Genomic DNA, 10,846 nt, shown 5'->3' on the forward strand with positions numbered 1-10,846 from the left:
TCTGTATCAAGATACACCCAATACCAATCCTAGAAGCATCACAATACACTGTATATGAACCCGATGCTGAAGGCAAAACTAGAACTGGAGATATGGTTAAGGCAGTCCTGAGCTTCTGAAATCTCTCCTCACACTCATCAGACCACCTGAATGGGGCACCCTTCTGGGTCAATCTAGTCAAAGGTTCAACAATGGACGAGAAACCCTTCATGAAGTGGAGATAATATCCGGCCAAGCCAAAAAAAACTCCGAATCTCGGTAGCTGAAGATGGTCTAGGCCAATTCCGAACTGCCTCAATCTTCTTCGAATCTACTTGATCCCCTCACTGGACACCACGTGCCCCAATAACGCTACAAATCAAAGCCAAAGCTAACACTTGGAGAATTTAGCATAAAGTTTCTTCTCCCTCAACGTTTGTATTACAATCCTCAAATATTGTGCATGCTCCTCCTGGTTACGTGAGTACACCGAGATATAATCAATAAATACTATGACAGACGAATCAAGATATTGCTTGAATACAATGTTCATCAGATGCATAAATGCAGCTGGGGCATTGGTCAGCCCAAAAGACATCACAAGGAACTCGTAGTAACCATAGCGGGTCTTGAATGCCGTCTTCAGAATATCAGAGTCCCGAATCTTCAACTAGTGATACCCAGACCGCAAATCAATCTTAGAGAATACTCTAGCTCCCTGAAGTTGGTCAAATAAGTCATCAATGTGCGAGAAATGATATTTGTTCTTAATTGTAGCTTTGTTCAACTGCCTATAATCAATGTACATCTGCATAGTACCATCCTTCCTCTTCACAAACACAACCGGTGCACCTTAAGGCGACACACTAGGCCTATTGAACCCCTTATCAAGAAGATCCTGAAGCTGCTCTTTCAATTCCTTTAACTTTGCTGGTGCCATACGATATGAAGGAATAAAAATGGGTTGAGTGTCCGGCACCAAGTTAGTACCAAAATCAATGTTCCAGTCGGGTGGCATGCTCGAGAGGTCTACAGGAAATACATCCAGAAAGTCTCGCACAACCAGAACATAATCGATGGTAGGAGTATCAGCACTAACATCCCTCACAAAGGTCAAATATGCCAAACACCTCTTCTCAATCATCTTTTGAGACTTCAAATATGAAATAATCTTACTGGGAACATAGTCCAGAGAACCTCTCCACTCAATCCTAGGCAATCCCGGCATCGTCAATGTCACGGACTTAGCATGACAATCCAGAATAGCATGACATAGGGACAACCAATCCATGCTTAGAATCACATCAAAATCAACCATACCAAGCAGTAAGAGATTAACTCTCGTCTTCAATCCCCCAATAGTCACCACACACAACTGATATACAATAAGTCTGACCACCACCTGATCGGCCACCCCTTTAGGGAAACATCTAGCTGCCTGAGCCCCACCCCGAGTTGGCTGAGCGGGTGGTGAAGTAACTGATGTGGAAGTCATAACCTGGCCTCTCTTCTGAATTGGACCTCCCAAATGATGGGGACAATGCCTCCACATATGTCCAAACTCTCCACACTCGAAGCAACTCTAATCCGTTAATGGCGGCGGGGACTGAATCAGATCCCGAGGACCAGAATAACTATTAGAAGGACCTGGTACAGATGAACCATGAACTGATGGAGCAAGGGATGAACTCTGAGCTGGGAGGGCACTGAGAGATGACTGACCCAAACGAGCACTGTATGAACCATGGCTAGTTGATGCACCATGATGAACCGGACGAGCCATCTAAGCGAGCCTATAAGGACGACCCATGTTGTGGTGGGACTGCCTTCCAGATGAGGCACTGCTAAAACTACCCAAAAAACGAGGCCTCTTGGACTCCCTCTCCTCACACTTCTGACTACGAATCTGACGTACCTAACACCTGACGCAACTCCTCCCTGACGCAATCTTCCGAGTCATGACGAATCGCAGTCCATAGTTGATGCCATCAATGAACCTCATAATCCTCTCCCTATCTGTGGGAACCAACTATATCGTGTGATGAGATAATTATGAAAATCTCATCTTATACTGGGTCACTAACATACCCTCCTGGTGTAGCAACTCAAACTGCCTACACAACTTCTCCCTGCGGGTCTGTGGAGCAAACTTCTCTAAGAAGGGAACTGAGAACTCATTCCACGTAAGTGGTGCAACACCAACTAGCCTGCTCAACTCATAGGCCTCCCACGATTTGAAGGCTCCCCCTGACAGCTGAAAAGTAGTAAATGAGATTCCACTAGTCTCTAGAATACCCGCCGTGCAAAGGATCCTTTGGCACCTGTCTAATAGCCTGTTTGGCCAAGCTGGAGAAATCAACTTATTTTGAGAAGTGCTTTTGAAAAAAGTACTTTTAGAGAGAAGTAGTTTGTGTTTGGCTAATTACTCTAAAAAGCACATTTGAGCAATAATTTGTGTTTGGCCAAGCTTTTCAGAAAATGCTTTTAAGTATCAAATTACGAATAAGGACATGAATAGATTTACTTAATAGTTAATATTATAAGTTAATAAATAATCTTAAAAATTTGTTATTACATGCAATAATTAAATATTTTCATTTTATTTAAGTAAATTATGAAAATAAAATTTAAAAGTACTTAATTCTTTTAATATAAGTCAAATATATTAAAAATCATTCAACAAATATAAAAATATTCATCCCTAAAGTCACTATATATTAGAAAGTTATCCTAAAAATAATAAGAAATATTTATACATTAATATCCGAAGTATTAGGTTTAACGGTTATTTTGGTATATACTATATTTTTAAGGGTATATTTGATAAGAAGAAAAGTCAAAACTGCTTCTGCTTTTGGGAAGAAACTACTTTTTTCTGCTTCTCAGAAACTGCTTCTGCTTCTTCCCAAAAATACTTTTTCCCCCAAAAAAAGCTTGGCCAAACACCTCAAGTTAGGAAAAAAATGCTTTTGAGAAAGAAAAAAAAGCACTTTTGGGCTCTTGAGAAGCTTGGCCAAACAGGCTATAAGAAATCTTGAGCATCCTCTGACTTAGCCCCCCTAAACTCTGGAAGCCTGAGCCTCCCAAATCGCTCTATCTCTTCTGCTCCTCGTCACTCATAGGTGGACCAACCTGGGCCCGAGTAGCTGCAATTGGCTGGGCTGGTAGTACCCCGGTGTCTGGAATCCCTGAACTACCTGCTCTGGAGTACGGGCGGCAGGAGTCTAAGCACCTCCGTCGGCCTGAGAAGTGGCAAATGCGGCCGGAACTGAAATCGTCTAAGCAAGGCTAGTGCATACAGTCAATATCTAGGCCAAAGCCTCCTGAAGGACAGGAATCACAATGGGAACAAATGGTGTCTGCGCTAGTCCCATCGGCTCAATCACATCTGGTATTTGCTCCTGAGCTGGAGCAATTGGTGGCTCCGCAGGTGTTGCTCTAGCTGCAGTACGAGATGCACATCGGCCCCGACTTCTCGCAGCCCTAGTTGGTGGTACAGGTGATCGTTCACCTGATCTAGTCGCACGTGTCCTCACCATCTGTGAGAGAATAGAATAAAAGAAGTTTAGTTTCCATAATCAACAATTTCGCATGATAGGAGTACAAGAAAGTGAAGTTTTCTAATGGTTCGGTAGCTTTTCGAAGATAAGTACAGATATTTCTGTACCGATCCGCAAGACTTTACTAAACCTGCTCATGACTCGTGAGACCTAAGTAACCTAGTACTCTGATACCAACTTGTCACGACCCAAATCCTAACCTATCGTGATGGCGCCTATCGCATTGCTAGGCAAGCCGATAATCACACAATAACTACATATTTGAATGAAAATCATGATTTTTAACAAGTTCAACAATGTAAAAAATCTCATAAATAACTGATAAAAACAACTGAAACTCAACGACAAAAAATCCAAAAATTCTGGTGTCACCGACTACATGAGCTACTAAGTGTCAACACACTCGAAATCTCTAATGCAACTATCTGGAAAATAGAACAATACTGAATAAACTGAAAGAAAGGAGAGTCGTGGTCTGCGGGCGTCATAACAACTACCTCAATAGTCTTTAAGTAGATACTGCACCAAATCTAGCAACCACCGTGTTCAGATGTACCTGGATCTGCACACGAAGCTTAGAGTGTAGTATGAGTAAAAACGACCAAATGTACTCAATAAGTAACATGACTAACCTTGGGCTGAAAGCAATGATGAGCTTAGAAAGGTATAGTTCGAATAAAAATAACGACAACACAAATATAACAAGATAATGACAGTAATAAATCAGAGAACTTCCATATTCAGTTCGTACACAAGCATGCTTTCAAGTTCAACAATTTAAGCTCAACACTAATAAAATATGCCTAGTACTGCTAGCATGAGAAATGTTACATCTCTATGCCTACATGTTAAATATGCATGTCAAATATAATGCATGACAGTGATAAATCTCAGGTGCTCACACTCTTAGAGTACTCAATTTGTCTATCTCAACTCTCACTCATCACACATAATCACTCAGCACTATACGGTACATGCGCTTATTATTTGGTATATCAGACTCCGGGGGGGGGGGGGGGGGCAGATCCTGCCCAAGCAATAATATAAAGCCCGCATGGCCTGCTGCAGCGTGTAGCCCGATCCCATAATAAGTACATAAAGCATGTTGCAGCGTGAAGTCCGATCCTATAAATAACTGTTGCGGCGTGCAACCCTATCCCATAAATATCACTTAATCAGGCTCTCAGACCCCAACTCAGTCATCAATCTCTCTAGTCTCACAAGCTTAGAGATCTCATACCACTCAGCCCGAATAATGATAATATGATGTAACGGTAAATGATAACAGAGACTCATATATGATATGCAATTGAATGAATATGATTGAGTAGATAATTGCAACTTACGCAAATAACTCAACCATTGAAATGACCTCAGTGGGTCCCAACATAATAAGCCCATAGCCTAAATATGATTTCTAGCATGAATCACAGCTCAATTACTCTAACAAATAGAAATTCCATAGATAGAACAAAACTAGTTAACTACACAGTTCCACAGAATTAATCGAGTCATAATTACCATGGTGCACGCCCACACGTTAGTCACCTAGTATGTGCGTCACCTCAATACCAACCACATAACACGTATTTCAGGGATTCATACCCTCAGTACCAAGTTTAGAAGTGTTACTTACCTCAAAATACATAACTCAATACTCCAACAAACCCTTGCCTCGCGAATCGGCCTTCGAACGACTCGAATCTAGTCACAAACAACTTAATATAATCAATACAAGCTATAGAAATCGATTTCATTCGATAAAGCTAAGTTCTTTAACCAAATTCAAAAATTCAACCCTAGGCCCACACCTCGAAACCCAATAAAATTCATAAAATTCGAACACCCATTCAATAACGAGTCCAACCATACCAAAATTATCCAATTCCGACCACAAATCAACCCTCAAATCCCCAAATCTTACTCTCCAATCCCTAGTTCAAAATTCCCCAAATTTCACCTCAAAAACATATAATCTAGGTGAAAAAATTAATGGGGTGTTCAACATTCATGAATAAAAATGATCAAAGGTTCTTACCTCTTGAAATTTAGTGAAACCCCTCTCAAAAATCGCCACTAGCCGAGCTTGCAAAGTCCAAAATGAGAGAAATCATGAAGCCCTTCTATTTTATCCTTCTGCTAGTGATTCTGCACATGCGGTCACTTAACCGCATCTGCAGTCCCGCTTCTGCGGAAAGGTGGTTGCATCTGCGGCCCCAGACCTTCTAGTCCACCTTCTCTTCTGCGGTCAAGCATGAGCTTCTGCGCAAGTGCACCTGCACCAAAATGCTCTCTTCTGCTACAAGCCAAGACCAAACTGAACCCACTTCTGCGCTCCACTTCCCTCATCTGCGAGCTCGCAGATGCGAACCAACCTTCACACCTGCGCATTCCCCAGCCCCCAGCATTTTCGCACATGCGATAGCCTGACTGCTTCTGCGGTCTCGCACCTACGACCAATTCCACGCAAGTGCGGTTGCACTAAACTTGCAAATCTTCAACATTTCCTCAAGTCCAAACATCAATCTGATTTCTATCTGAATCACTCCCGAGGCCTCCAGAACCCCATCCAAACATACCAACACATCCTAAAATATCATAAGAACTTAGTCGAGGCTTCAAATCACATCAACATCAAAAATACGAATCGCACCCCAATTCAAGCCTATTGAAACCAATGAATTTTTAACTTTTACAATCGATGCCGAAACCTATCAAACCAAACCTCAAATTTTGCACACAAGTCGTAAATGACACAACAAATCTATTCTAACTTTCGAAATAAAAATTCGAGCCCGGTATCAACAAAGTCAACTCTCGGTCAAAGTTCTCAACTTTCCAAACCTTCATCTTTTCAACTTTCACTAATTCAAGCCAAAACGACCTACATACCGCTAAATCAAAATTCGGACATACTTTTATGTCCAAAATCACCATATGGGCTATCGGAACCACCACAACTCCATTCCGGAGTCATTTACACATAAGTCAATATCCGGTTAACTCTTTCAACTTAGGCTTCCAACTTTGAGACTAAGTGTCCCAATTCATTCCGAAATATCCCCAGAACCAAACCAACCACTCCGGCAAGTTACATAACAACAAACAAACATAAATTAAGCAATAAATGAAGAAATGGAGTTACAATACTCAAAACAACTTGTTGGGTCGTTACTTGAAACTAAGATAAAAAAAATTTGAAGTTCAAATATTTTGAAGTTTTTGACCTTGTCAAGTCCAAACTTCAGGCAATCTGTCTGAAGTTTTGGACTTGTCAAGACCAAACTTTTGACAAAAATGTCCGAAGTTAAAACTTCAGCCACAAATTTCTGTAATTTCAGTCATGTATGTCTTAAGTGTGTTTGAAAGTGGATAAATTTATAAACTTTTACGTAATATGGGTATGACTTTAGTGGTGGACCAAAAAATGAATATATATACACTTTTCCCTAATGACGATGATTGACAGACCATCCTTGGTGGCGCATGGATCAGTAGCAGACCATTTGAAATAAGTTGCAAATTGATGATTCTATAGTTAGATAATTAAGATAAAAAAAATTATTTTATTTATTTCAATTGACGTGAATCTATTTTTTTTTAGTTTATTCGTAAAAGAATATCTCCTTAAACGATGAAATAAGTGTCTACGCTAAGAGGACATTATTACGACGTCAGTTTGAATTTTGACCCCACAAATCTGAATTTCTCTAGCTTTCCAGCAGAACTTCCTTTTTGTCCTCGTTCTTCTCCATCCTCCTATTCTCCTTCCTCCTTTTTTTTCTTCCCAATATTAAGAGCACACAACTAAAATTAAAAAAAAAAATGTGCTTCACAAAATTAAAGATTCATTATTTATTTATGATTGAAATTTGTTGGGTAAAGTTCGTAGTGCTTATATTATATATGCTTAATAACTTGAATTAGTTTGGTTGTAGAAAATTAAAAAACACCATTATTGGATGGTTGGGCATAAAGATTTTGATAGATCAATTTTGAAGCAAAAATATGTGGGTGAATATCTACCCAGCATGTTATGGTGATCATTAGAATTTTGGCCATAAATTCCGATGATCAGTAGGATTTTCAATCACAATTGCCGAAAAATTCTGGTGATTCGTTAGAATTTTTGATAAAATCCTAGTGATCACCACATTTATATACATATTATGATTTAATTGCGGCAAAATCATAGTGATCGTGACATTTATACACATCATGTATGGTGATCACATGATTTGACAAAATTTTGACGATCATCATATTTTGTTGTTAAGGAAAATCTTGCCCAATATTAAAAAACATTGATGATCACCAGGAGCTTGCATTCCAAAATTCTAGCAAGAGGCTATTTTTTCAAGTCTTTTCTTAACGTAGTATTTAAACTGTGGTACCGAATAATCCTATTTGTGCAATTCACTAATATAAAAATAATATAATTTAAATTTATTATTTTAGTTTTAGTGAAATGATTTATAGGTATACAAATATTATGAAATATTTAAGACCACAAATTTGAAAAAGTTTATAATCACCAAATACTATAACATATTTAAAATCATAAATTTTAAAAAATATTCGTTTCTTTTTTAAATTATGTGCTTGGTCAAACAAGTTCATAAAAATTAAAACAGAAGAAGTATTATGTGCGATATTGCTAATGCAAATAATCTGAATTTAAAAATGAATTGAAATCTTTGGTCTAAAATCTTAATCAAGCAATAGGTTAAAAACCGTTTGTATAGTGATTCTTTTGATTGGCCTAGATAAGGAAGTTTCACCTTCAATCTCAACCACTGAGGTCCGCTATCGTCCTTGCTATCTGGAATTTCTAATTGAGGCAAAAAAGGTCACTTTTTCACCCAAGTCGCTTTTGAGTCTAAGAAAGTTTCCGTTTTTGGAGAAAGGACACAAGATTGCTTAAAAATCTTTCTAACTCTTATTTCTCTTTTCGAAATTATACTTATCCCTGTCAATTTATGTAATTTTTTTTTTTTTTTAGTCTGTGTAAAAAAAAGTTTTATTTTTATTTGAAAGTAATTTATCTTTATAAAATAATTTATAGCCATGCAAAATATTTATTTTACCCCACAAATTCAAAAGTCTTCAATTTTTTTTTTAACTTCGTGTCGAATCAAATAAGCTACAAAAATTGAAACGGAGGGAGTAACTATTTTGTATTCATCTCAATCAGTTGACATACTTTTCACCGGTACATGTATTTTTTAGATAGCTTTTTTCACTAGAATTTAACCTTTGTCTTGGATAATTTATTTCTTCTTCATTAACCAATATGGTACACCATTTGGTAAATGTATATCTGCAATTTTAAAAATTATTATCACATTTCACGATGATTTTAGATGAGACACATAGTACATCTTAAATTCGACTTATACCATTAGGAGCCAAAAAATAACAAGATAATAATTACTAAATAAATTTGTTAGAAATCATTAAATCAAAGTATAACGGTTAAATCAAAATTTGAATTCTAAAAAAAATGACAAAAAGAACTCAATAAAACTATCCGTAGAATAACATGAAATATTTTGTAAGTTTACAATATACTAAGAAACAAAAAATATCATATATTTAAATTTAGATTTAGAACAAAAAGAGAACCTATGATATCTCATGAGATTCGATACGTGCCATAGTATTTAACCCAAAATACGCAACTTTTCTTTTAACCGAGACGATTCCGTTTCTTTCTCCTTCACGCCACCAAAACAAATCAAACATTTTCCCCTTAATCTAGCACTAGCAGTCCCTCATTCATCGCCTTTCTCTCTCTCCACACTTCCGCAGGTACTCTCCTTCTCTCTCTAGACTTTGAATTTTGAATTTCCTTTTACTTCAACGGTAAGCCTTCAGTTTCACCACAAAATTCTCTGTAAATCTCCAGATCTGCATTTGTTTTTTACATTGTAAATTGCTTTGATTTACTTTAACTTAGTTTTTCTGTTGTGTGTTAGGTTTTGATAGCAATGGCGACAATTCGAGTGTTTTCCTTCATGCTTCTCTTTGCAGTTCTGTTCGTACAACAATGTATCTCTGCAGATCCGTCGACAAATTCTCCAAGTCCGGCACCGGAATCTGGTGCCGATGTGGCTTCTCCACCGGAGATTCCGGCTCCTTCACCTTCATCAAATCTGACTTCTCCTCCGGCGCCACCGCCTTCAGATCTCTCTCCGGATTCATCGCCGGCCCAGTCACCGGCGAATTCTGGTAACGCTACTTCTTCAAAGTCTCCGTCTCCGGCACCGGCGCCGTATTCCGAAGTTGCGAGTGATATAAGCCACGAGAGTGCGGAGGACTCGAAGGAATCGTCAGGCGGTGGAATGAACGGCGGGAAGAAGGCCGGAATAGCAATCGGAGTGATCGCAGCCGTTTGTTTCGTAGGTCTCGGTGCATTGGTTTACAAAAAACGACAGCAGAATATTCAACGATCGCAGTTCGGGTACGACGCTAGGAGAGAAATTCTTTGAATTATCAGATGCAATCAATTTATATATATAACATACTATACTGATATATATAAATCTACTGCATTGATAGATCTTCATGATTAGATTTGTTTGCATTTGATATTTTGTATGAGAATATCATTAGATTTATTTGATTTGATTCTTTACTCACTGGATTTATTAGTTGGTGTAATTCTATTAGAAATTAAAATTTTAATTTTTGATTGACCATTTAATAAATGCTTTGCTAATGATTTTGAAATTCGGTTTCATTTTCTTATTTGCGATATTAGTTATTTGTAAGTTACTGGTACTTCATAGTATGTTTGTAAGTTACTGGTACTTCATAGTAGATTTGATGAAGAATCATTAAAATGCGTTAAAGCTTCTTCGTGTAACAAATTTGATGAAGAGTCAGTAAAATGCCTAACAAGTTCTTCTTCTAACGTTTTTTTCTTGGTTCCAAACGCTTGTACAGTTAAATGAGCAGAGTAATTTAGACCTACAAAGGCACAAGTACCTCTTACTTGTTAGGGATTCCTAGTTACACACCAGAACTTTGCGGAAGTCCTTAATAGAGAGGTGTTCTTTTCGGCGGAAGTCCTTAATAGAGAGGTGTTCTTTTCGCACCATAATAAGACTCCCGCGAAGTACAGGTGTGTAACTGCAGATTTGAGGCAAGCCTGGGTACTTAACGCCTTTTCCCCAATTCTCATTAAAAGCATCACTAGGTGATTTTTTTTATCTCTTAGCTGACAGAATTACTCGATAATTGTTTGTGAGGGGAAGTTGAACATCTGAAACTTTTAATTGAATGACTTGTTAGTTATTTGAATG

General features: G+C 38.1%; 1 protein-coding gene across 1 annotated transcript; it reads left to right on the top strand.

Annotated features, from left to right (window-relative positions):
* The first annotated feature begins 9,215 nt into the window (after positions 1 to 9,215).
* LOC104091483 (classical arabinogalactan protein 10-like) lies at positions 9,216 to 10,271 on the top strand. Its single transcript, XM_009596833.4, has 2 exons — positions 9,216 to 9,350; positions 9,518 to 10,271. The coding sequence occupies exon 2, from the start codon at positions 9,530 to 9,532 to the stop codon at positions 10,028 to 10,030; it is 501 nt and encodes a 166-aa protein (XP_009595128.1). The 5' UTR covers positions 9,216 to 9,350; positions 9,518 to 9,529; the 3' UTR covers positions 10,031 to 10,271.
* The last annotated feature ends 575 nt before the right edge of the window (positions 10,272 to 10,846 follow it).

The sequence above is a fragment of the Nicotiana tomentosiformis genome, chromosome 2, assembly GCF_000390325.3.
Source record: "Nicotiana tomentosiformis chromosome 2, ASM39032v3, whole genome shotgun sequence".
NCBI classification, from domain to species: domain Eukaryota; kingdom Viridiplantae; phylum Streptophyta; class Magnoliopsida; order Solanales; family Solanaceae; genus Nicotiana; species Nicotiana tomentosiformis.

Excerpts from the sequence above, each read along its gene's own strand:
- LOC104091483 (XM_009596833.4), top strand. The coding sequence starts at position 9,530 with ATGGCGACAATTCGAGTGTTTTCCTTCATGCTTCTCTTTGCAGTTCTG.